At 39.5% G+C, this 26,538-nt stretch overlaps 1 protein-coding gene across 1 annotated transcript in view; it reads right to left on the reverse strand.

Moving 5' to 3' along the window:
* LOC136874341 (phospholipid-transporting ATPase ABCA1-like) overlaps nucleotides 1-26,538 on the reverse strand; it is a 372,334-nt gene that overhangs the window by 187,793 nt on the left and 158,003 nt on the right. Inside the window, 6 exon segments of the mRNA XM_068227760.1 lie at nucleotides 10,601-10,901; nucleotides 12,107-12,298; nucleotides 16,966-17,097; nucleotides 17,425-17,602; nucleotides 18,316-18,341; nucleotides 22,928-23,009. Of these exon segments, the coding sequence (XP_068083861.1) occupies nucleotides 10,601-10,901; nucleotides 12,107-12,298; nucleotides 16,966-17,097; nucleotides 17,425-17,602; nucleotides 18,316-18,341; nucleotides 22,928-23,009 (911 nt within the window).

Genomic DNA, 26,538 nt, shown 5'->3' on the forward strand with positions numbered 1-26,538 from the left:
TGGCAAACATCGATTTTTGGTAGCATCCGAGAGGTGTTTGGAAACGAAAGATTTTATCTATAACAAGATGGTGCTCTACCTCACTATCACAGAGATATCAGAGTCTACTTGGATGAAAATCTACCTGGACGATGGATAGGTCGAAGAGGAGCTGCTAAGTAACCACCACGATCTCCAGACCTTACATCTCTTGACTTCTACCCATGCGGGACCTTGAAAAATGAAGTTTATCAACAGAAGCCAGCTAAACTAAATGAGCTACGAGAAACCATCTAGGCGTCCTGTGCGGCTATCACACCGGCTACACTGACAGCCACAGTTTGGTCAGCAGTTCAGCGGCATCGCCGTTGTTTGGCTGTTGATGGAGGTCACTTTGAACACACAAAATAATCTTCTCCACGTGCAAAAATTGTAACGGTATGTCATTTTGTTCCATTAATATTGACTATCAAGGAGTGTCTGCATTTTTCTGGACCCCTCTGTATGTATAGGTGTAAATAAAAACAGTGAAAAAAATTATGTAATGTCTTTTGTTAATATTTTTTCAATAGACATACATACAACTCCGCCATTGTCCGGTCCCAAGTCCGGAATGAGAAAGGAGGAGGGTTTGCTGGTCTGGCACCCAGCTGTAAAATTGCCAACGCCGAGTGTTGGGCGGCGGGAAATAACCTGACTCCCTAAGGGGGCCAACGGCTTCGGGCGAATGAGCCCCTTTGGGTGGGGTGATGGTCCCCACAGTGGAGGAAATGCCACTGGAATCCATTATGCAGCGTCTGTTCTCCAGGTTAGGGGCGGCTGCACAAGGCGTCTGTACTCCAGAGGAGCGGCCTCATTATCACCTCACTGGATCACATCCAGAGTTGTAATTCGGGACCTAGTCCCACACAGGTGACACCTTGACAGTCAACCATGGAAGGTCTTTTAAGGAATACTCCACCGGCTGAACCAAGAGTTCAGAGAAGGCAGCATTCGGATACGGTGGGCTGCCACCTGAAAGATACCGTGAAGTCGGAGGCACGGAAATACCCCAGTACTACATACACGAATGAGACAAAATCAAGAATCAAACCAAAGCAGATAACATACTTCTCTACACACAACATAAACTCACTCATGCAAACCGGTAAACTAAAAGTGATCACCGACATAATGGACCAACACAAAATTCTTATCATGGGATTACAGGAAATTAGAAACACTGACCAGGATGCCTTGGAATCTCAAGGGTACAGACTTTATAAAGGTATACCCGGGAAGAGAGTGATGAAGAATGTCCCACAATTTGGAACAGGATTTTTGGTCAGCCTTAAAATAATAAACTCAGTTCAAGAATTCAGATCACAGTCTCCACGACTCTCAACACTCACCTTAAAGGCATCTAATAAAATCTATACTATAATAAATGCCCATGCTCCCACTAATGATAAAAACAACTCCTCAAAAGACCAGGAGGAAACAGGAGAATTTTGGGACCTATTGGACCAGACCATAGATAACATCCCCAAACACCATATAAAATTATTAATAGGTGACTTCAACGCTCAACTAGGCAGAGAAAGAAAATACCGTGACATCATCGGAAAATGGCCAGCACACAAGAAAACAAATAAAAATGGAGAGAGACTAGTTGACCTGTGTAGAAACCATAATTTAATCTCAAAATCTACATGTTTTAAGAGGAAACCTCAAAAACTCAAAACATGGAAACACCCTGACTACACTAAAGGAGAATGGCAACTGGACCACGTCTGCATGGACAAATACCACCACAAAGAGATCTATAACGTCAAAGTCCTCCGAGGAATAGACACAGGTTCAGATCACTACGTAGTTAAAATTAAAATTAAACTCACTCCCCAGAGGAGACAACAAAAGCAAGCCCTTAAAACTAAAAGAAAAATAGATCCTATCCAGCTAATCAACAACAAAAATTACCAGAAAGCAACTGAAAAAATAAAAATCACAGACAAACTTGAAGACTTAGTACACAACCTTAAACAAATTGCAGAAGACCTAGCTCCAATTAAACCACGTAAAAAACACCAATGGTGGAACAGTGAATGTGATGAAACAGTGGAGAAAAGACATCAGGCATGGCTATTACATCAGTCCCAAAAGACAGAAATATCCTATCAAAAGCTAGTAAAACAGAGAAAAGAAACTACCCAAGTCTTAAGAAGAATAAAAAGACAACATCATAAGGACACCCTGCAGTTAATTGAAGAACAGTTCAGTAAAACTAAATCAAGGGACTACTACAAAACCTTCAGAAAGCAGCTCCAAAAATATGAACCCCCGACCCTACTGATGAAGGATGAAGATGGTAAGCTGGCCCATAACAATAAAGACAATGCAGAAATTCTGGCTAAACATTTCAACAAGCTTTTAAATTGTGAGGAACCTACAGAACTCCTTCATTTGGACACCAACACCCCGATAAAAACATCACCAGAAAACATCAATCCCCCCACAATAAAGGAAGTCTACCAAGCTCTGAATAAATTAAAAAACTACAAAGCGCCAGGAGAAGATCAGACCTTTGCGGAAATCTGGAAATATGCAGGAACCTCAGCAAAAGTTGCCCTCCATCAACAACTTGTCTCTATCTGGATTAAAGAAGAACTACCAGAACACTGGACAACAGCCCTCATTCATCCTCTGCACAAAAAAGGGGACAAAACCGAACCTAATAACTACAGGGGAATCTCGCTCCTAGACATAACATACAAAATATTTTCAATAATCATCCTTAATAGGATAAGTTTACAACTTGAGAAAGAACTAGGAGAATATCAAGGAGGTTTCAGACCCTGGAGGAGCTGTCCTGATCAGATCATGAGTCTTAAGTTGATAATGGACTATAACAGGAGAAGAAACAGAGATATGGTGATAACATTTGTAGATTTCAAGAAAGCTTATGATTGCATCCATAGAGAATCTCTGTTTAAAATCTTAAGACACCTTGGACTACACCCCAAATTAATAAACATGATAAAATTGACTCTCACCAATACCAAGTCAAAAGTGAAGTTTAGAGGTGAAACATCAGAGACATTTGAAATTAAAACTGGACTACGGCAGGGAGATGGGCTCTCACCACTATTATTTAACTGTGCTCTAGAAATGGTAATGAGGGAATGGTTTAGAAAATGTCCCCCCAAAATAAAGATGGGCCGAAAAATCAAAACAAATTGCCTGGGTTTTGCTGACGATTTAGCATTACTAGCAGTGGACATAAAAGAAGCAAAAACTCAGATATCAGAACTTCAAAACATTGCAAATAAAATTGGCCTCAAAATATCATTTGAAAAAACAGAAATTATGCCCCAAAAACCAACACAGCTAAAAGAAGTCACCATAAATGGTAATAAAATCAAAATAGTAACTCAGTTTAAATATCTTGGAGAAGTAATAACACATAACTTAAATGAAAAAATCTCAATCCAAGTAAGAACAAATAGATTAGCTAAAGCACAAAAATTAACATGGGATATCTACAAAAAGAAATGTCTATCAATAAATACAAAAATAAAACACTACAACACAGTTATAAAACCGGAAGCTACATATGCAGCAGAAACACTCTTTTACCTGAATAAACAATCAAAGACTGACAGACTTCAGAAAATTGAAAGGAGGATTGGAAGAACCTGTATCAACAAAAAATATCAGAAAGATGGACAGTGGCGGTTAATACCTAACAAAGTCGTGTACAAAGAGCTAGAACCCATTACAGATACTATGCGTAAGAGGAGACTAGGATTCTTTGGACATATCATGAGGATGCAGGACTCGAGACTTCTGAAACAACTAGTACAACACAATCTCGTCTCAAAAAATACCACAACAGGATGTAAATGGATCAGAGAAGTAAGAGAGGATCTGAAGGAAATAGGCCTTACAACAGAAGACACCAAAAATAAGATAAAATTGAATACAAAACTCAAGAATACAAACCTCCGCTTTACCCTTACACAAAACAAACCAACAACACGCACATTTTCAACTGAGGAAAGGGCACGAAGATCGGAGCGTCTGAAGAAGTACTGGGAGGACCGCAAAGCCCGAACAATCCCTTCAAAGAGACCTGAACGACGGACTGACTAAAGTGATCCTATGTGGTCATAAAAGAAGAAGAAGAAGAAGAAGACATACATACATACATACATACATACATACATACATACATACATACATACATACATTATCATTATAGACTGTTATGCCTTTCAGCGTTCATTCTGCAAGCCTCTGAATTTACTAAACGTCGCCTCAATCCTCGATTTGCAACTAGTGTTGTGGCCTCATTTAGTTCTATACCTCTTATCTTTAAATCGTTAGAAACCGAGTCTAACCATCGTCGTCTTGGTCTACCTCTACTTCTCTTACCTTCCATAGCAGAGTCCGTTATTCTCCTAGGTAACCTATCCTCCTCCATTCGCCTCACAAGACTCCACCACCAAAGCCGGTTTATGCATACAGCTTCATCCATTGAGTTCATTCCTAAATTAGCCTTTATCTCCTCATTCCGAGTACCCTCCTGCCATTATTCCCACCTGCTTGTACCAGCAATCTTTCTTGCTACTTTCATGTCTGTTACTTCTAATTTATGAATAAGATATCCTGATTCCACCCAGCTTTTGCTCCCGTAAAGCAAAGTTAGTCTGAAAACAGACCGATGTAAAGATAGTTTCGTCTGGGAGCTGACTTCCTTCTTACAGAATACTGTTGATCGCAACTGCGAGCTCACTGCATTAGCTTTACAACACCTTGATTCAATCTCACTTACTACATTACCATCCTGGGAGAACACACAACCTAAATACTTGAAATTATTGACTTGTTCTAGCTTTGTATCACCAATCTGACATTGAATTCTGTTGAATTTCTTACCTACTGACATCAATTTAGTCTTCGAGAGGCTACTTTTCATACCATACTCATTGCAGCTATTTTCAAGTTCCAAGATATTAGACTGCAGGCTTTCGGCACAACTGCCATTAAGACCAAGTCGTCAGCATAGGCCAGACTGCTTACTACGTTTCCACCTAACTGAATCCCTCCCTGCCATTTTATACCTTTCAGCAGATGATCCATGTAAACTATGAACAGCAAAGGTGAAATATTACAGCCTTGTCTAACACCTGTAAGTACTCTGAACCAAGAACTCATTCTACCATCAATTCTCACTGAAGCCCAATTGTCAACATAGATGCCTTTGATTGATTTTAATAATCTACCTTTAATTCCATAGTCCCCCAGTATGGCAAACATCTTTTCCCTCGGTACCCTGTCATATGCTTTCTCTAGATCTACGAAACATAAACACATCTACCTATTCCTCTCGTAGCATTTTTCAATTACCTCGCGCATACTGAAAATTTGATCCTGACAGCCTCTCTGTGGTCTGAAACCACACTGGTTTTCATCCAACTTCCTCTCAACGACTGATTGCACCCTCCCTTCCAAGATGCCAGTGAATACTTTGCCTGGTATACTGATCAATGAGATACCTCAATAGTTGTTGCAATCCTTCCTGTTCCCTTGTTTATGGATAGGTGCAATTACTGCTTTTGTCCAATCTGAAGGTACCTTACCAACACTCCATGCTAATTTTACTCCTCTATGAAGCCATTTCATCCCTGCCTTCCCACTATACTTCACCATTTCAGGTCTTAATTCATCTATTCCTGCTGCCTTATGACAATGGAGTTTATTTACCATCCTTTCTACTTCCTCAAGCATAATTTCACCAACATCATTTTCCTCCTTCCCATGAGCTTGGCTGTTTGCAACACCTCCAGGATGATTTCCTTTAACATTGAGAAGGTGTTCAAAATATTCCCCCCACCTCTCCAGTGATTCTCTGGGATCTATTATGAGTTCACCTGAATTACTCAAAACACTGTTCATTTCCTTTTCCCCTCCCTTCCTAAGATTCTTTATTAGTGTCCAGAAAGGTTTCCCTGCTGCTTGACTTAGCCTTTCCAGGTTGTTACCAAAATCTTCCCATGACTTCTTTTTGGATTCAACAACTATTTGTTTCGCTCTTTCATCTACGTACAAATCTCTGTCTGCCTCTGCCCTTGTTTGGAGCCATTTCTGATAAGCCTTCTTTTTACGTTTACAAGCTGCTCTCACTTCATCATTCAACCAGGATGTTAGCCTTTTCCCATCTTTACACACAGTTGTTCCTAGGCACTCGCTTGCTGTTTCTACTACAGTATCCCTGTATGCCACCCATTCACTTTCTATATCTTGAACCTGCTTACTGTCTGCTGTTTGAAACTTCTCACTAATCATATCCATGTACTTCTAATTTCCTCGTCCTGGAGATTTTCTACCCTTATTCGTTTGCAGACAGATTTCACTTTCTCTACCCTAGCCCTAGAGATACTTAGTTCACTAAAGATCAGATAGTGGTCTGTATCATCGAAAAATCCATGGAAAACTTGTACATTCCTAACAGATTTCCTGAATTTGAAGTCTGTTAAGATATAGTCTATTATGGATCTGGTACCCCTAACCTCCCATGTGTAGCGGTGAATATCCTTATGCTTGAAGAATGTATTCGTAACAGCTAAACCCATACTAGCACAGAAGTCCAGCAAACGCTTCCCATTCCCATTAGCTTCCATATCTTCCTCACATTTACCAATCACCCTTTCGTATCCTTCAGTTCTATTCCCAACTCTCGCATTGAAATCGCCCATTAGCACTATTCTATCCTTGCTGTTGACCCTGACCACGATGTCACTCAATGCTTCATAAAACTTGTCAACTTCATCGTCATCTGCACCCTCACATGGTGAACACACGGACACAATTCTAGTCCTAATTCCTCCAACTGACAAATCTACCCACATCATTAGCTCATTTACGTGCCTAACAGAAACTATGCTGCGTGGAATGGTATTCCTGATAAACAGCCCTACCCCAGACTCTGCCCTTCCCTTTCTAACACCCATCAAGTACACTTTATAATCTCCTCTCTCTTCCTAGTTATCTCCCCTTACCCGAATATCACTTACTCCTAGCACATCCAGATGTATCCTCTTTGCTGACTCAGCCAGTTCTACTTTCTTTCTTCCATAAGCCCCATTAATATTGATAGCGCCCCATCGAATTCCATTTTGTTTGCCAAGTTGTTTCCAACGAGTCCCTCGCCTGTCAAATGGGAGTGGGACTCCGTTACTCCCATAGGTCCGAAGCTTGCTTAGAATGTTCAATAGAAATTTCCTTAATATGCACTACAGTGAAACCTCGATTATTCGTTCCCGGAAACTACGTTTCCCTGGAATATGCGTTCAAATTACGTGGTCCCGCAAGCATCGTAATTAAATCACATTGTAAAAATCCTGCATTACCCGTTCCTCAAAGAAACGATTTCCCGGATCAACTGTCCAGAAATTTCAGTCCTATCAATGCGATCAAGCTATTTTCAATAAACTGTATCTCACGAAAGAACGGCTATGGCATAATTCTGGATCTTGGCATTAACGCCCTGTCATTGTGATAATTAGAGCAAATACTGTACTGGAAAAGCGATCAGCGGTGAACTTACATAAGGGACCATCTTAGCATCGCATTCGAGTGTTATTGTTTAGAGAATCTCGGAAATCATAAAGCAGAGAGTGGCCACAACAGTGAAATTGTAAGGAGAAACAGTGTATTTCGACAGCTCTACATGAAGACAGAATGAGTTTCATCAAATGTTTGCACTTATAAAATGTCCACATTATGTCCAGGGTTACATGTTTATATTTTTACTTTTTTCGATTGTATTGCTGAACAGATTTTCGGCACTTTCCTCAGGGCACTGTATAGTAACTGGGCTCTCAGGTAGGAATCGAAACTGCTCCTTCTTAATACAAATCTAGTATTTTAATATTGTCATATACGATTATGTTATAGAGACCAGAACAAATGTTGCACCTTCCATACAAAAAGCCATGGGAGGTCTTCGGATTGCCTATTACTGTTTTGGTCCTAATATAAGAATGGGAATTTTATGTTTTCGTGTTAAAATGTCAAAAACCGCAGTCATTTTATTTGCGCACGTTACATTTAAATGGTTTGTATCATCTCCAACTCGTACTGACACGTGCAGCGAGCATGCTTTCCAGCTGAGCTCAAAGTCACGAATAACCATAAAAGTTATGATTTTTTTTTTTCTATTTCCAATTTGATTGGATTAGTGATGGGCAGAATTGAATATAATGCATTTGAGAAATTTTGAGAATCGATACTTACATTCAAAATCATGCTCTCGAGTTCAACATAACCTTTAAAGGTCGATGTAGGCCTAATTTACGCGGTACAAGATTTCCACAAACTGACTACGAACAGTATAGCGGAGACCAAATTACAATGGCAGATTAAGAAACGAAGGGATTTTTCCATCATGTTGGGCGCTTTTGTATCTAATGTGATTTATTTCATCAGATGAAAAAATTAAAAACTACTTGTGGTCGACTGTCGTTTGGCTTGGCGTTATTCGATTTTTCAAGGAGTTTGGCTAATCAAAGTTGCTGAACTGAAAGAAGTTTTCACGGGAAACTGGCAAAGTTTCCCCTATAAAATTGAATATAAAGTATCGAGATTTTCAACTCGCATACTGGTAATTAATGTTTGATGCCGGTTTCACGGTCTAACTTGCCTGCCTCCCATCCGGAGGGCCCGGGTTCGATTCCTGGCTAGGTCAGGCATTTTTACCTGGGTACAAGGGATAGTTCCAGGTCCACTCAGCCTATGTAATTACCTTTAATTGAGGAGCTATCTAATGGTGAGATGGCAATCCCGGTCTAGAGGGCCAGGAATAATGGCCGAGAGGATTCGTCACACTGACCAAGCATCACGTCGTAATCTGCAGGCCTTTGGGCTCAGCAGCGGACGTTTGGCAGGCAAAGGCCCATTGGAGCTGTAGTTTGGTTTCGTTTAGGAGTGTTTGTAAGATTATAATTATACAACTTGTGACAATACAGTTTGGTGAATAGTCCTGTACTATCAACATAGATGAACGATGGACGAAAATGACCTTACTGTCCTACAAAATAGTCTCCTCCCATAAATATGCACTGTTGAGATCATCGATACATGTCCTGGAAACTTTGCAAGAAGGCTTCCTTTGGGATGGTGTTCAAAAGCCTCGTCACGTTTCGTTGGATGTGAGGAATATCGTCAAATCTCTTTCCTTTCAAAGCGAGTTTGAGTCATGGGAATAGGAAGAAGTCTGGAGGATTGAGATCTGGCGAGTATGGGGGATGTTCAAGTTACACCACCCCCTTTTTTTGCCGTGAACTGTTTGACGATATTGGCTGTGTGTGGGTGAGCGTTGTCATGGACAAAAAAAACCACGAACCTTGTTGTGCGTACTGGGGTCGTACCCTGCGTAGACGTTTCATGAAACTGGGCAAAATTTCAATGTACTGTGCAGCATCCAACGTCGTTCCCTCAGGTAGAAATTCCTTGTGGATAATGCCTTGACTATCGAAAAAGGTGATGAGCATCATTTTGATGCGTGACTTTTCGGCTCTGACCTTTTTCCTACAAGGTGATCCCGGAGAACACCATTCCATGCTTTGCCGTTTCGTTTCAGGTTCGTACCTGAGACACCAGGTTTCATCCTCAGTGACAATACAGTTCAAGAAATTTGGTGTCGCATCCGCCGTTTCGACAAAATCCTGTGAAGCCTTTAAACGTGCCTGCTTTTGATCATCAGTCAAGTGATGTGGCACAAAGACAACAATTCGTTTTCCTCTTCCCTAACTTCTGGGTAATGGTTTGTTGCACAGATTCGTGGTTAATCTGCAGTTCATCTGCTATCATGCGTACAGTTAATCGCCGATCGTTCGTGATTAATGTGTCCGCCTTCTCAATGTTTTCATCACTGACGGCGGTCGCCGGTCTTCTGCTACGGGGGTTGTCAGAAACACTTTCCCGGCCTCCTCGAAAACGGGTGAACCACTCGTATACACACTTCAAGGACAGTGCTTAATCTTCATAAACATGTACCAGTATCGCGTGCATTTCTTTCGGTGCCTTGCCAAGCTTGAAACAAAACTGTACATTGATATTTTGGTCGTTCATGTTCCTGTTCGCAGTTCAGAACCAACGCACTAAACACGCACTGTGTCAAACAGGTCTTGCACGGCACATACACACACACACGATGCTCAACTGAACAATGTTGGGAGCAGGTGGTAAAAACCTGCTGCTGCGCAGGTGCAATGTTGTGTGTCGCCAGTGTTGCCATATTGACCGTTCTGACTTTATTCACCGAACTTTGTCATAGGCTGTACATATTTCATTTTTGTGATGTTTAGCAAAATTGTTGATGGTTTTCATTTATTCCCGCATTTTCTGTTTTCCCGTGTTGTATGTTTTATTTTCATAGTTCCTCCAAAAATGGAGAATTGGGATTCTGCTGTAATGTAGAACTCAGAACTCAAGTAGGCTACTTTTTAAAAATGGCTGGGCGAGCTGCTCAGGCAGCTGGTAGTGAAGTTAACCTTATTTTCAACATTTGGTCCAATTTCTTCATTCTGAAAGCAGTATATCCTTTTAAAATTTTATAAAGCATAAGAACACTACTTACATCAGGAATCACAGCATTTCTTGAGGTGCTTGTACTTGTAGTAGGCAACACATCAGGGTTCATTTCAATAGTCAAGTAATAGCCACTTCCAAAGTGCGACTTCAAAAAGAGGCTTGAACCACAGCAGCGAAGCCTGCCATCTGCAATTATGGCGATTCTGTCACCCAATAAGTCAGCTTCATCCATGAAATGGGTGGTGAGTATCACAGTTCGTCCCTTCTTATACTTCACCAGCAATTCCCATATTGAGCGTCGTGAGAATGGATCTACGCCTGAAGTTGGTTCATCAAGTATTACTGTTCTGTGAAAATAACATTTGTTAAGATAAAATGATGATGATGATAATAATAATAATAATAATAATAATAATAATAATAATAATAATAATAATAATAATAATAATAATAATAATAAAATAACTTGAAATTTCTCTAATATGTAATGAACTTATTTAGCTTTTTAAAAAGAGTGGTGAATAGCAGAAATGTATAGGACATTACCCTATATATACTATGAGAGGAAGTAACTTTCTCATGCTAATAAGTGGCAATTTCAAAACAAATTTTCTGACAGAAATTTTACAATCTTGATACAAATTCACCATAGAAATTTTATCTCAGCAATCTGTTGATAACATTTATGAGCTCTTTATTAATCCACTCATGCATAAAGTGAATGACGATATCAGCAGTATTCTAGTCATCGGCTAGTACGAGTTCAAGATTCTCCTCCAGGCCGAAGTTCTGTCTTAGGCCACCGAGATCAGCGCACTTTTGAAGATGTGGGCCACAGTGAATTCAGTACCACAAGCTAATTCGAACACTCTTAATATAATATAATATAATATAATATAATATAATATAATATAATATAATATAATATAATATAATATAATATAATATAAATATAATATAAATATAATATAATATAATATAAATATAATATAATATAATATAATATAATATAATATAATATAATATAATATAATATAATATAATATAATATAATATAATATAATATAATATAATATAATATAATATAATATAATATAACTCTTAATATAACAATATATATAACAATATAAAATAATAGTTGGCTTACATCTTGGTTGCAAGATATGGTCATTCTTAAGTGTTTATGTGGATCTGATGCAGACGTTTATGGACATGGAGTGTTGGATGATTTTCAAGACATTTTTCAATTAAAGATATCATCAAAAGAACTTATATATGTATTGATATCCCATCTATCCTGGAACCAAATCACATTAGTCGAACAGACAGAAAATGTCCTGATGGTCTGACTTTTGTTCCATGGAACACGGGGAGATTTTCCTGTGGGATGCCACTACTATAGATTTCCTGGCATTTTTACAGATATGGCTTCAATAGACAACATTTTCTGTATTTTGTATATTGAATCTTGGCTTGCTTTAATTATTTTAATAGTCTGGAAAAGTATAATATAACATTGTGTAAACAAAGATTTTAAAAAATATTAACTTGCCTGCTGTTACCAATGAATGCTGCAGCAATGGATAGTTTACGCTGCATTCCACCAGATAATTCACGTGCCAGAGCTTTACCTTTATCCTCCAATCCCAAATCAATCAGCATTTTCTGAATTTCTAATTTTACTTCATTCTTTGGTCGGCCTTTCAACAAGGCAAAAAACCATAAGTGTTCTTCCACATTTAACCTACAAGCAGAAGACAAATATTTTCAATTGTATCACTTTCTCAGAGCATTGGAAGAATAATGGTTACAAACAATAGAAATAAGGACAGATATTGACTGCCAGAAATATAGCTTAGTACTTTCCAAATGCTTATGTATTTAATTTGTATTCCAAGTCTTAAAATTAAAGGAAAGAAATGTTAGCATATTTCATTTAGCCAGCTGTTGATATTCCTCAGTAATGATCGAGGTACAGTAATACTAATGTTAGATACTATAACATCATTTTTCACACTACTGTGTTCTTTTTCACAAAAGAAGACATTTTTCATCTCGCTATATTACTCACTAGCTGTTAGAAACATCCTTATCTATACTATGCAGCAAATTCCATCTTGTCTAGATCAACAACTATATGTGCTCTATCTAGTTTAAACAATGTACAGCAGTTTTATCTATTTTTCTGAGCAACAGATGTTAATACTATATAATTCAATGCCTTCTTTGAATGCTTAGAATAACAAATACCGAGATCGATAGCTGCAGTCGCTTAAGTGCGGCCAGTATCCAGTATTCGGGAGATAGTAGGTTCGAACCCCACTGTCGGCAGCCCTGAAAATGGTTTTCCGTGGTTTCCCATTTTCACGCCAGCCAAATGCTGGGGCTGTACCTTAATTAAGGCCACGGCCGCTTCCTTCTCACTCCTAGCCCTTTCCTGTCCCATCGTCGCCATAAGACCTATCTGCGTCGGTGCGACGTAAAGCAACTAGCAAAAAAAAAAAAAAAAAAAAAAAAAAAAAAAAACCGCTACTAATATAAAACTGAGGTCAAATGAAGAAATACTGGTAAATCAGTTAACTCTCTTTTCCTACCTGTTGTGGTGAAGATCTGTTCATCACTGTGTTAGGTCACATTAAGTCAAATTTTAAATTAATCAATGCCTTCAGTAGTCAAAGATAGAACTTCACTGGATTAAGTAGCATTTTTTAAATCAAATGTCACCAGTCATTGATATAATGTAATGCAACTTCCGAAAAGTAGAAGCTTAGTTTCTTCTATGAAATTTTTTTTGTAGTACATCACTAGCATGAGAGAGTTCAATGTAAGATATCATATGGCACACTGAGATAAAAGGGAAGTATAGGAGTGACATGGAATTTGAGTGTGAGAATCACTATACCGCCATCAGCAAGGAAACCAGTCATGCTCTAAACATGAGCACGTGTTCATGTTACCATTTATTGGTTGATGCTACCGCAGAATGCCTGCACGGAGACATCAAAATAGTTTGTCAGCCAGATCATAGCATAGCATGTTCACAATGTCCAAAATATAATTTCTCAAATAATTTCAGTCAGAATAATGTGCAAGAACCAATTCATTTTCATTAATACAAGCAAGCAAATCAATGTGAAGAATGCCGAGGACTCATGCCCTCATGCCTAACTCGCCACGTTGAGTATCCGAGCCCCTATGATATCGTCCACTCGCGCCATATTGGACCTTTAACCACAATGACATCGTCCACTTGCAAAGGCTCGATGGAAACTTTACTTTAATAATAAAACCCGTAGAAGTCAGTACATTAACCTCTTAACATACCAATTATTTACAAAATTGTGATCTTTTTACCTAATTTTGTTATTGTTAAAATGGGCTATTTATTGAAAACTAATGACAGTGGTAACAATGAAAATACATTTTTCATACTTAACAATGAAATATAAGGCACCGAAAAGTTCTTGTTTTAAAATCCCGAGTATACTCGTGATATTTTTTTTACGGGTTCTAAAATACACTGACTGACAGTGACAATGCAACACCAAGGAGGAGTGGTTCGAAAGGGATGAAAGTTGGGGAAAAAACAGAGACGGCACGGATGAATAATTGATGTTTATTTCAAACCGATATGCAGGTTACACAATGCGCACGGCATCGACTCAGTAGGATGTAGGACCACCGCGAGCGACGATGCACGCAGAAACACGTCGAGGTACAGAGTCAATAAGAGTGCGGATGGTGTCCTGAGGGCTGGTTCTCCATTCTCTGTCAACCATTTGCCACAGTTGGTCGTCCGTACGAGGCTGGGGCAGAGTTTGCAAACGGCGTCCAATGAGATCCCACACGTGTTCGATTGGTGAGAGATCCGGAGAGTACGCTGGCCACGGAAGCATCTGTACACCTCGTAGAGCCTGTTGGGAGATGCGAGCAGTGTGTGGGCGGGCATTATCCTGCTGAAACAGAGCATTGGGCAGCCCCTGAAGGTACGGGAGTGCCACCGGCCGCAGCACATGCTGCACGTAGCAGTGGGCATTTAACGTGCCTTGAATACGCACTAGAGGTGACGTGGAATCATACGCAATAGCGCCCCAAACCATGATGCCGCGTTGTCTAGCGGTAGGGCGCTCCACAGTTACTGCCGGATTTGACCTTTCTCCACGCCGACGCCACACTCGTCTGCGGTGACTATCACTGACAGAACAGAAGCGTGACTCATCGGAGAACACGACGTTCCGCCATTCCCTCATCCAAGTCGCTCTAGCCCGGCACCATGCCAGGCGTGCACGTCTATGCTGTGGAGTCAATGGTAGTCTTCTGAGCAGACGCCGGGAGTGCAGGCCTCCTTCAACCAATCGACGGGAAATTGTTCTGGTCGATATTGGAACAGCCAGGGTGTCTTGCACATGCTGAAGAATGGCGGTTGACTTGGCGTGCGGGGCTGCCACCGCTTGGCGGCGGATGCGCCGATCCTCGCGTGCTGACGTCGCTCGGGCTGCGCCTGGACCCCTCGCACGTGCCACATGTCCCTGCGCCAACCATCTTCGCCACAGGCGCTGCACCGTGAACACATCCCTATGGGTATCGGCTGCGATTTGACGAAGCGACCAACCTGCCCTTCTCAGCCCGATCACCATACCCCTCGTAAAGTCGTCTGTCTGCTGGAAATGCCTCCGTTGACGGCGGCCTGGCATTCTTAGCTATACACGTGTCCTGTGGCACACGACAACACGTTCTACAATGACTGTGGCTGAGAAATCACGGTACGAAGTGGGCCATTCGCCAACGCCGTGTCCCATTTATCGTTCGCTACGTGCGCAGCACAGCGGCGCATTTCACATCATGAGCATACCTCAGTGACGTCAGTCTACCCTGCAATTGGCATAAAGTTCTGACCACTCCTTCTTGGTGTTGCATTTGCTCTGTCAGTCAGTGTAAATAATACAGCACTAAACAGATGGCAAGTAATACAACATGACACTCAATACTGTTCATATGTTTGTGGCTGTGTGAAATGCCCTAAAACAAGGATCAACACACAATGCTACACTGGGAGGGAAAGCCGCGAAAATGAACTGCCTGAGTCACCGACATCCACTACGGTTGAGTCAGAGACGTCTATTGGCAAAAATAGGACCCTGAAGTAATAATTTCATAAACATTTGGCGGAAATATTGAGAAACAAAAAGAAACGAGTATATTTGGGCTTTTAAATTAGGTACCGATCAATGAGCGACATTCCCGAGTATACTCGGGATTTTATTTTATATAAATATATAAAACCCCGAGTATACTCGGGCTTTCATGTTAAGAGTTTAATGAGGGTCTGGTGAGTGCAACAGCTGTAATGTGGCATGCCTTTTATCAAGTGGTGATGGAAGAGCTGAGATTCTGGGAATCGGACGGTCTGTGCGATATTTCTGTTGATCGTCTTTTCATTAATCAAAATGATATGAGCAGTAGTGAGAACGAGGACAGGGAGAAATCTGACTTGGAAGGAGTTCGTTCTTTATCAGATTCTAATTAGGTAAAGTGATTTTCAATTTTCTTTCATATTGCCTTATCAAAATTATATTTTTCTTTTAGAGTTTAATTTTGTGAAATATTAAATATTAAAAGTGTGAATTTTTTCTTATATGTGCTGTTGTGAATGATTTATTAAGTATTTACATTTTGGGCATAACCTCAAATCCATCAATCTTCTGTAATTTCTTTCTTTTCTGAGGTGTTAAATGTCTAGATGTGATATGTTATTTGCTTGTTATCTATTCCTCACGGACAGTGAATATAATTTGCTTTGTGATCCATATCATCATTATAATTCACCTACACGTTGACATCAGTAGCATCTCGCAGCAGTCTGATGTAATTGCAGAAATGAGGCAAGGTAATGACAGTTAGACAAACCCACATGGCTCTTGCAATGTGCTCGGAAGTAGCCTGGTCATTCTCCAATCAACGTGAAGACCACAGATGGCTACATGACGTTCTTTGTTTACAATATCAGTCTTGGTTCTCTCCATTACGGCAGAATAGCAGAATATATTCTGTATGCAATCAAACCTAACCAGTTAGTTGAAAACTTTTCATGAATTACTGCTTTATGGAGGGAATTTTTTTTACAAAATATAATAATGGTATCTGTTTAATATCTCCTTAATTTCTATAGATTTTGAGAATGCTAGGTAGGGTCTCAGAATTTTATTCCACAGACATTCTTTAATGTGCCAGAAGTCACTGACACAGTTGTCCCATTTGAACACCTTAAAATGCCACTAACCTCGGTTGGAATTAATTTTTCCCCTTTGGGAACAGAAGGATGATTAACAGCTGCACCACAGAGAAGGTTATTTTACAGAAAAGGAAGGAAAATGATGTAGAAAATGAGGAAAGAAGTTCAATGGTACTCACTGATCAAAGAGTACGTTGTGTTGAGGACACATGCCCAGGCTTGTGCGGATGGTATCCATGTCCTTGCGAATATCCAGACCATGCACAGTAGCTGTGCCTGATGTTGGTGGAAAAAGCCCTGTGAGGATAGATCTAGGACAAAAGAAACTATCAGCAGACAAGGAAGACTGACCTATTAAAAATTAAAGCTGGTGTTTCCATTACACCAAAACCTATGATATTTTATCAGAAATCTTAATTACAGTGAGGATGCTTACGCAAATGAGTAATTCTACTAACTCTAGTTTAAACTAGATAAAATATTTCTTCTGATAAAAATTGACAGCTTTTATGTTCTTTACAAGTTCATAGAGGATTAAAAGCACTGTTCTGGCAAGCATTGCAAGAACATATTTTTAAAGCATCTGAATTTTCCTACAACTGAATACACAAATTCATCTATGACAATGGTATACGTACATAGTGGTAGTTTTTCCAGCCCCATTATGTCCTAGAAAGGCTGTAATCTGATCTTCATAGAAGTTAAGACTCAAACCACGCACAGCAACTTTGCCATTTGGGAAAACTTTGCTAAGGTTCTGGAGGGAAACTCCAGTTACTAAATCTCTTGGATCAGTCTCCAGATTCTGCTCATTACCTGTAAACATCACAAATCTTTAGACTGTGTAAATTTCCACCTCTTCAACTAGTTCAAAAGATTAAAATTTTCTCCTTAGAAACTTTAATGAATGTAGTCCTACAGTCTTTTGACTCTGTAATTCTATTTTGTTTCCATTTCAGTTAATAGGACAATCAGTTAGACACATTCTTCCACATGTTACAAGAAATTCTACAGACAATTTGCAAGTCTAGCCCAAAATGAAAAACTCCCCTCAAAACAGGCCTCAATGAGTATTTATAAAACTTAGTTCAAGGTCAATTGAGAGGTTGTGAAGAAGTATCAGAAAGAGCTTGAATCCTTGAACTCGTATGATCCATAAGAAATTACTACCAAAATCCAAGAGGCAGCCACAAAGAAGAGAAAACATCCATGGCGGAATGAGTGTGATGAAGCACAGCAAGAAAGATCCAGAGTATGGAACAGATGGTACTTTAACCACAAAGATTTTGAGGAAATCAAAGAAAAGACAGAACGCACTGCCAAACTCCTCAAAAATGTGAAGGGATGGTACAAAATGGAACAACTTGATCAAACTGAGGAGAACTTTAAGAGGAAATAATATCAGGGAATTTTACAGAGTTTTGAAGAATAAAATTAAGGGATTCACTCCTAACAACTTAGGTTTCAAGAACAAGAAAGGAAAGCTCATATTAAAAACTGCAAATATTTAGCTCATTATTTTCAGAAACTTTTGATCTGTGAACATCCTGCTGGACTTGTTTTTGGAACACCCATAGGAAAACTGCAGAATTCACATTCTCCTGACAAAGAAGAAATCAAGGATATAATTAAAAAGCTAGATAACAACAAGGCTACTGGGAAAGACTATCACAGCAGAATTGTTTAAGTATGCATGCTAAAATGTGGTTAAACAGTTGGAAGGACATTTTACTCATATTTGGGCAACAGAAGAGATTCCAAAAGAGTGGAAAAATATTCTGATTTAGACTATGCACAAAAAGGGTGATAAAATGGACGTTAGTAATTACAGAGGCATCTTGTTTCTTCCCATCGCGTACAAGATATTGTCGAAAGTACTTCAAACTAGGGTGTAGGCCCACCTGGATAAACCATTGGGGGAATACCAGGCAGGGTTATGAAAGGGACATTCATGTCCAGAACAATTTTTCATCCACACATTGTTATTCAACTTTTCTTTTTTTTTTAATGTCACACCAACGCAGCTAGGTCTTATGGTGGTCATGGGATAGGAAAGGGCTAGGAGTGGGAAGGAAGCAACCATGGCCTTAATCAAGGTACAACCTCAGCATTTGCCTGATGTGAAAATGGGAAACCATGGGCAACCATCTTCGGGACTGCTGACTGGGGTTCAAACCCACGATCTCCTGAATGCAAGTTGATAGCTACGTGACCCAAACCACGCAGCCACTTGCTCGGTTTGATCAAGGTTAGGACAATGAGGCAGAAAAGGATGATAATGACCTTTGTGGATTTCAAGTAGGTCTATGACTCAGTGGACCATGAGACTCTCATAAAAAATATCAAGGAGTTTGAAGTTGATAAATACCTAACTTTGATCCAACAGACTCCTACAGACATAGCTGCTAAAACTTGTCTGAGGATCTCGTATGAAAAGACAATGTATGTGTACTCAGCTAAAATGAACCCTATCTTGGAAATATCCGGAGGACTGAGAAATTTAAGTACCTGGCAAGTACCTTGCTCCCAATGGCAATTAAAAAGAATCACTAGGAGAAAGCAAGGAGGATGGAAATGGCCTTCAAATTATGCCATGATAGCTACAGGTCCAGATCAATCTCCTTCCAAGCACAACCAAGGATCTACTGTATGGTAGTCTGATCAGAATGCCCTTATGCTGCAGACATATTAGCCAAAATAGATGATCCCACAATTGAGAAAAATGAAAGGAAGTTTCTCAGGAAAATTCTTGGACCCAACAAAATGTTGGAGGGTTTTACATTACATCTGAGATCCAAGAAGGAACTGTATGAGAGAACAGAGAAGTTTTTTTTTTTTTGCTAGGGGCTTTACGTCGCACCGACACAGATAGGTCTTATGGCGACGATGGGATAGGAAAGGCCTAGGAGTTGGAAGGAAGCGGCCGTGGCCTTAATTAAGGTACAGCCCCAGCATTTGCCTGGTGTGAAAATGGGAAACCACGGGAAACCATCTTCAGGGCTGCCGATAGTGGGATTCGAACCTACTATCTCCCGGATGCAAGCTCACAGCACAGAGAAGATTACCACCAACAATCAGAAAGAGGAGGCTGACCTTTTATGGACTCTCTTTCTTTCTTTCTTAATCTGCTTACCCTCCAGGGTTGCTTTTTCCCTCAGACTCGGGGAGGGATCCCACCTCTACCGCCTCAAGGGCAGTGTCCTGGAGCTTCAGACTCTGGGTCGGGGGATACAACTGGGGAGGATGACCATTACCTCGCCCAGGCAGCCTCACCTGCTATGCTGAACAGGGGCCTTGTGGGGGGATGGGAAGATTGGAAGAGATAGACAAGGAAGAGGGAAGGAAGTGGCCGTAGGTACCATCCCGGCATTTGCCTGGAGGAGAAGTGGGAAACCACGGAAAACCACTTCGAGGATGGCTGAGGTGGGAATCGAACCCACCTCTACTCAGTTGACCTCCCGAGGCCGAGTGGACCCTGTTCCAGTCCTCGTACCACTTTTCAAATTTCGTGGCAGAGCCGGGAATCAAACCCGGGCCTCCGGGGGTGGCAGCTAATCACACTAACCACTACACCACAAAGGCAGACTTATGGACTCCTAAAGAGAATAAACCCAGATAGAGGGTGTATAGAATACTTGCTCTTCAGGAGAAATGAAAAACTCATCCCCACTAGCTTAAAGAAGTGCACAAAAATCTAAAGGAAAGAGGCATAAACGCCAAAGAAATTCAAGCCAGGACCATCTTCAAGAAGAAAGTTGCAGATGTGAGGGAGAATCCAAAGAGATAACCCGCTATACCATGCACCATCTTGGTGGAACAGGGACAGAAGAGAAGCCTGAGATTGATGAACTTTTGGATACAATGTAAGGAAAAAGCCTCCGATAGAAAAATGGCAGGTAGCTTGTGAAGCCGGAGCCCATAGCTGGCTGTATCGATGTATTATTATTCTTTGTTCGTATCGGGCTACTAAGGACCATGTTATTTCAGCTGTCTTCTCTGGGCTTTGATCTTTGCCCAGTGCCCCTTCATTCGTTGCCTGTGTTGCTCTTTTCTTTCCTCCGTCCACGTCTTTCCTGTCTTCAACTTTGGCCTTTCTTGAAAGCCCTGGTGGGGTTTTAGTTTCCTCCTGAGTGGGTTGTATTCTTGTATATCTTCATATGTGATCCCCATCTCCTCTTTCCACCTCCCTGAACCAAGTTGGCTGGGTCTTCTTATCTTTAAAATAGGTAAAAATCTGGTTCAATAAAATTGTGTGGGTTTCATTCTTAGCAAGTGACCATAAAATGCATGACATCAGAGATCTTCTGGACATGAGTAGACAGCTCACGGTTATGATGATGTCTATATTCATCTTTGTCTTTAACTGGGCCAAGAATGTTCCATCCTTTCTTTCTTTCTTCCTTTCTTTCCTTCTTTCTTTCTTTCTTTCTTTCTTTCTTTCTTTCTTTCTTTAATTTCCAATTTTTCTATCAGGCCTTTCTGGTTCATAGCAAGGCATTATTATTATATTTATTATTATTATTATTATATTATATTATATCAAGACTGGAGAAGTTTCCGTTGGTTAAATAATTTATATCTGCAGACATGAAGCTAGGATGACATGTAAGAATGGGTACAAAAGTAAAACATGATATAGACAGTAAAGCAATGGAATGGTGACAAGAGGAAAAATACAAATGCATACAAACATAATGCCCAAACCTCTGATGATTTAATTAATGAATAACCCCTCAAATGAGTGCAAGAGTCAGTACATTCCCCTGACGAATCTGGAAAATAAGAACAAATTCATTAGGGAATGAGAAGAAAGAGAGAAAGGTAGTACGAAAAATGTATAGTTTCTTGGAAATGTTAATGAACTATTCTGTATTGGTAGGTCCAAAAAACAATTTTGAGAACTGTATTTCTGAATATTGTACACAACAGAGTTGGTATTTTATAGACATAATCTAATGATGTTGTGTGGTATAGATAGCTGATATGGACTCCATCAAACAAGATGCTTTTGTGTTCAGCCCTCATGGGTGACAAAAAAAAACAAATAGATGGATGGAATTACTTGCACAAGAATATCAGACACTTAGATCCCTGCACAACTGAATCCACAGACTGAATGAAGTGGATTGCAAAATGTAGAACGACAGATCCGACATCTTGATAGGAAAATTACCCAGGAAGAAGATGATGTAATCTAATGGTATGAACATGTCATTCACTAATCAAAATATATCAGCCAATTTCTTTCTGTTTTACTCCCTCTCTTACTTCTCAGCCACTGACAAATTTGTTTCTGTTTTCCAGTTTCATCAGGGAAATGTACATCGACATTTATTTTAAGAAGCATTCATGAGACAGATGTTTGTGTGTGTTTACTTTTGTCCTGGTCTCTCTATTCTATTGCTCCTTCTGCTTGCACTCTTTTGTGTATGTTCCTGTACATCTTCTTAATAATTATAATGTTATTTGCTTTATGTCCCACTAACTACTTTTATGGTTTTCAGAGACACCGAGGTGCCGGAATTTAGTCCCGCGGGAGTTCTTCTACGTGCCAGTAAATCTACCGACACAAGGCTGAAGTATTTGAGCACCTTCAAATACCATCGGATTGAGCCAGGATCGAACCTGCCAAGTTGCGGTCAGAAGACCAATGCCTCAATCGTCTGAGCCACTCAGCCTGGCGTACATCTTCTTAGCTTCTAATGTTTATATACATTTTAAAATCAAAATATATACTTTTCAAATCTCAATATAACAATATTTACATGAGAGCCAAAAATTGTTTACAATGGTCTTTATAACTACGTTTCCCCATTTTTATTTATCGATCAATCAATTCAAAATAGTTTACACTTTGTCTTTGCTGTCTGGATCAAAACATTACATTTGACTTGAAAATCACAGAAGAGAATAATTTAAAGGGTAATTGAGTTATATTAATTTCAAGCTGAAAAATGTAAAAGTCAAAAGAGGCAGGGATAGGAAATGGTTTGTAGTGGATATGATTGAAATAGGAAACAAAATTACCATAATTATGTATATCACTTTCAATTCATTGTTTGCAACAAATTAATGTAATTTGATGATTATATGAATAATCAAAACTTACTATTTACTTCCTCTTTGAGGAATGTTAGAGACTGTCCAGAATCCGTGTTTTCTGCTCCAAACCAATAGGACTTCATGAAGGGGAAATAAAATGGCTTTGGGATGCCATACTGACCTAAAAAGAAAAAAATTGTGTTATCACATTTGACGAAAACTCACAGAAGTATTATTAAGTCACATGTAAAGAAACAGGAACAAGAAAGGAACACACAACAGGATAAACATAACGACAGCTCAGTATGGGAAGTAGTGCTGGCTACTGGGTGTACGATTCGAAGTAGTGTATCAATTCATTCAACTGTCCAAACGAATCGAATCGCAGTAACAGCGAGCTCATGGCACATGATTCAGTTGACTTGCAGCAGACAGTGCTGAGTGGTGCATTCATGGATCAGTGAGACAATACACACATGATTCATTACCACAACATTGGACATTGGTGGGGAGACGAACTTCAGCTGCGGGCGACACATACAGAGCCATGTTTCACTGAAAGAATCATATGCTATAATGAACTCTCGCTCTCAGCTCATTTGAAAATAATACCCACTTGCTGTCCTCTTCTTACAGAGAGGTTTAAACAAAAGTTTAATTTATTTGCAGTGTTGAAAAGGTAAACAAAACATCAAAACATTATTTTAAAGTAGCTAGTAAGTAGGTAGGCTATTATGTTATTCTATTTATTAGTTTAATGAATCTTAATGTTATAACTTAGTTGACATTCAACAATTAATTCAACTCGGCTCTCTAGACTACCCTATGACTATGAGTCATGCCCATGACCACTCAACATTATCCATTTTATATTGGTAGAGAATCACTCATTATCATCTCAGTTCATAGGACAAGATTTCAATCACGAGATCACTGGTGTACGTGAGCAGTGAGTAAGTGAACCGACTGATGCAATAACTTAACTAAGAAGATGTTTAACACATTAGAGACCGAGCCCGAGTGTGTATCAGGGTGGGGTAACAGCGCAGACTGACCGCGCCCGAGGCTAACTCGGGCTCTCGCATTTGTTATATTGTCAACACAGCCACGACGAGAATCGGGCGGAAACTATACCTACCAATTAAAAAAAAATTATAACAGCTATACCGTGCGTTCGTGTCCTCTGTCGTTGTTTTCTTGAACTTATAGCAGCTTATTTTTGAACGAGTTCACTTCTACACTCCATGCTTCCAGCCACGCTTCCAGCTGTTCAAAGCGCGCTTTCGGAGTTTTGATTACATTGTGCGAAGTGTTTAGACTGCGTTTTGTTTCTGCTATCACGATTGGATCATTGAATGAAAGTGGAATTATAGAGATTTTTGATGACAGTGGTTCAGAAGAAGAGGTAAATTATTCAGATATAGACCCTGATTTCGAACCTCATGTTAGTGATGAAGGTATTCTATCATGTTCCACCCAGGTGTGATTTTGCACTTTGTAGTTTATTTAGCTAATGTTTCATGATCTTCATATGACTGGAGATTCATTTAGAACGAAGTGACGCAAGCGATGATAATTCAAAGGCAGGGACTGATTCACATTCGCCGAGTAATTTTGGTGATTTGGATGCACTTGCAAAGCCTGTGCAGATAAAGGAAAAGCGGAAAATGGGAAAGTAACGAGAAAAGGTTTTTTTTGCTAGGGGCTTTACGTCGCACCGACACAGATAGGTCTTATGGCGACGATGGGATAGGAAAGGCCTAGGAGTTGGAAGGAAGCGGCCGTGGCCTTAATTAAGGTACAGCCCCAGCATTTGCCTGGTGTGAAAATGGGAAACCACGGAAAACCATCTTCAGGGCTGCCGATAGTGGGATTCGAACCTACTATCTCCCGGATGCAAGCTCACAGCCGCGCGCCTCTACGTGCACAGCCAACTCGCCCGGTACGAGAACAGTGACATGCTGGTGGTATCCAATGTGTTATGTAGCACTTTGTATCCCTGAATGATTCAAAATATTCCACTCTCAAGATCATTATATGTAAGACTTTTTTGTCAGACTTTTTTTGTTGTTGCAAAAGGCATACCGTTGGAAAATATGTAATGTGAAAAGTATTCAATAGGTCTTAATGCAACTTTTTAATCTGTAGAATAGACACTTTTAATTTTTTGATAATATATACGTAATACAATTGCAACCTACCTACTATTTTCTACAATTTTTTAAAAACCTTCAAAATATGGCAGTCTGCCTGCCCATATGCCACCTTAAGACACGGTCTCCAATGTGTTAATCATAAAACCATGAATACAGTGAAACTTCCAAGTTCTTTGAAATCATTTATGAAAAGACTATGCAAACAATCGATAGGGAATTTGCCACTTGGGCGACAGCCCTAAATGCAGGTCACTGATGATTGTGTGTACAGATATTTTTAAAATCTAATTCTATATATTTATTAAATGGATTTGTCACAGTAGAGGAAAGGCTTACTAACATCAAAACTTGATGGGAAGAGGTGGCTGCAGAAGAAAACTGAATCTGAAAGCTGGATGATGTATAGGAAAGCAGTTCATAGAATGAAGAACAGATGGCAGCAGCGAGCTTTGAATGCTGTTGATGCTGTCTATCAGTACACACCACACAGATGTAATAGGAACGGCGACTCTAATGTGCTGTGAACTGGATCATTGAATCGATTCAGTAACGTGAATGGAATCAAATATGTAGGTTGATTCAGTAAAATGATTGAATCATTGATGGGAAGAGGGATAGGAGACAAGCATAAAAACACAAAATGACAAGGACATCTCCTTTTTTCCTATTGCTATTGCTGCCTCTTCCCACAATGAGATGTCATTATGTTCATCTTATTGTGTGTTCCTTTCTTGTTCCTATTCTTTATCGTTTGTTCTTTTCCAACACAGAAGGATTTTTAAATCAAATAAACAACAACCAAGTAAGAACCAGAATCACAGCAGCACACACAAAATGAAATAAAATTTGAGGCTACACTGATGTCAATAAACAGAAATGCTAGATACTAAAATAATTAGCCAGGGAGAAGAGAACTGACTTGAATAGTTTCCTAGTGTTATAAGTTTTGTTCTTTAATGAACAGAATTTTGAATTACTAACAAAATTTGGACTAGATCAAAAGACAACAAATATCATTAAAGAAATACTCATACGAACCAAATCTAAGGTAAAATGTACAGAAGAACTGAGAAGAGAATTTCCAATAGACAAAGGAGTAAAAAAGGAGATGGATTATCTCCATTACTCTTTAATTATGCACTTGAAAAAGTTGTAAGAGAATGGCAAAAGCAAGTGCACCAATAAAAATAAAAAAAAGTCTCTTCTGGAATTGCAAAATCCAATACTATACTACAGTAATCAAACCCGAAGCTCTATGTAACAGAAACTCTCAATCTCCAACACAAAACACTAAAAGGACTATGAGAAGAATAACATAAAAGAGAAAAATCCTAGGACCAATAATAAAAAATGGAGTACATTTTCCAAAACCAAATGCGTATATAAAAGAATAATGTGCAAGCGACAAATACAATTCATTGGGCACTTAGAAAGAATGAACTCAATCTGACTGACACAGAATTTACACATTCTTGAAGAACAAAACTACCACATCACATTCATACAAACAGACAGACCTGAAAGAATTAGGATCACCAAATGAACTGGACCGAG

Source organism: Anabrus simplex, chromosome 5 (assembly GCF_040414725.1).
Source record: "Anabrus simplex isolate iqAnaSimp1 chromosome 5, ASM4041472v1, whole genome shotgun sequence".
Lineage (NCBI taxonomy): Eukaryota > Metazoa > Arthropoda > Insecta > Orthoptera > Tettigoniidae > Anabrus > Anabrus simplex.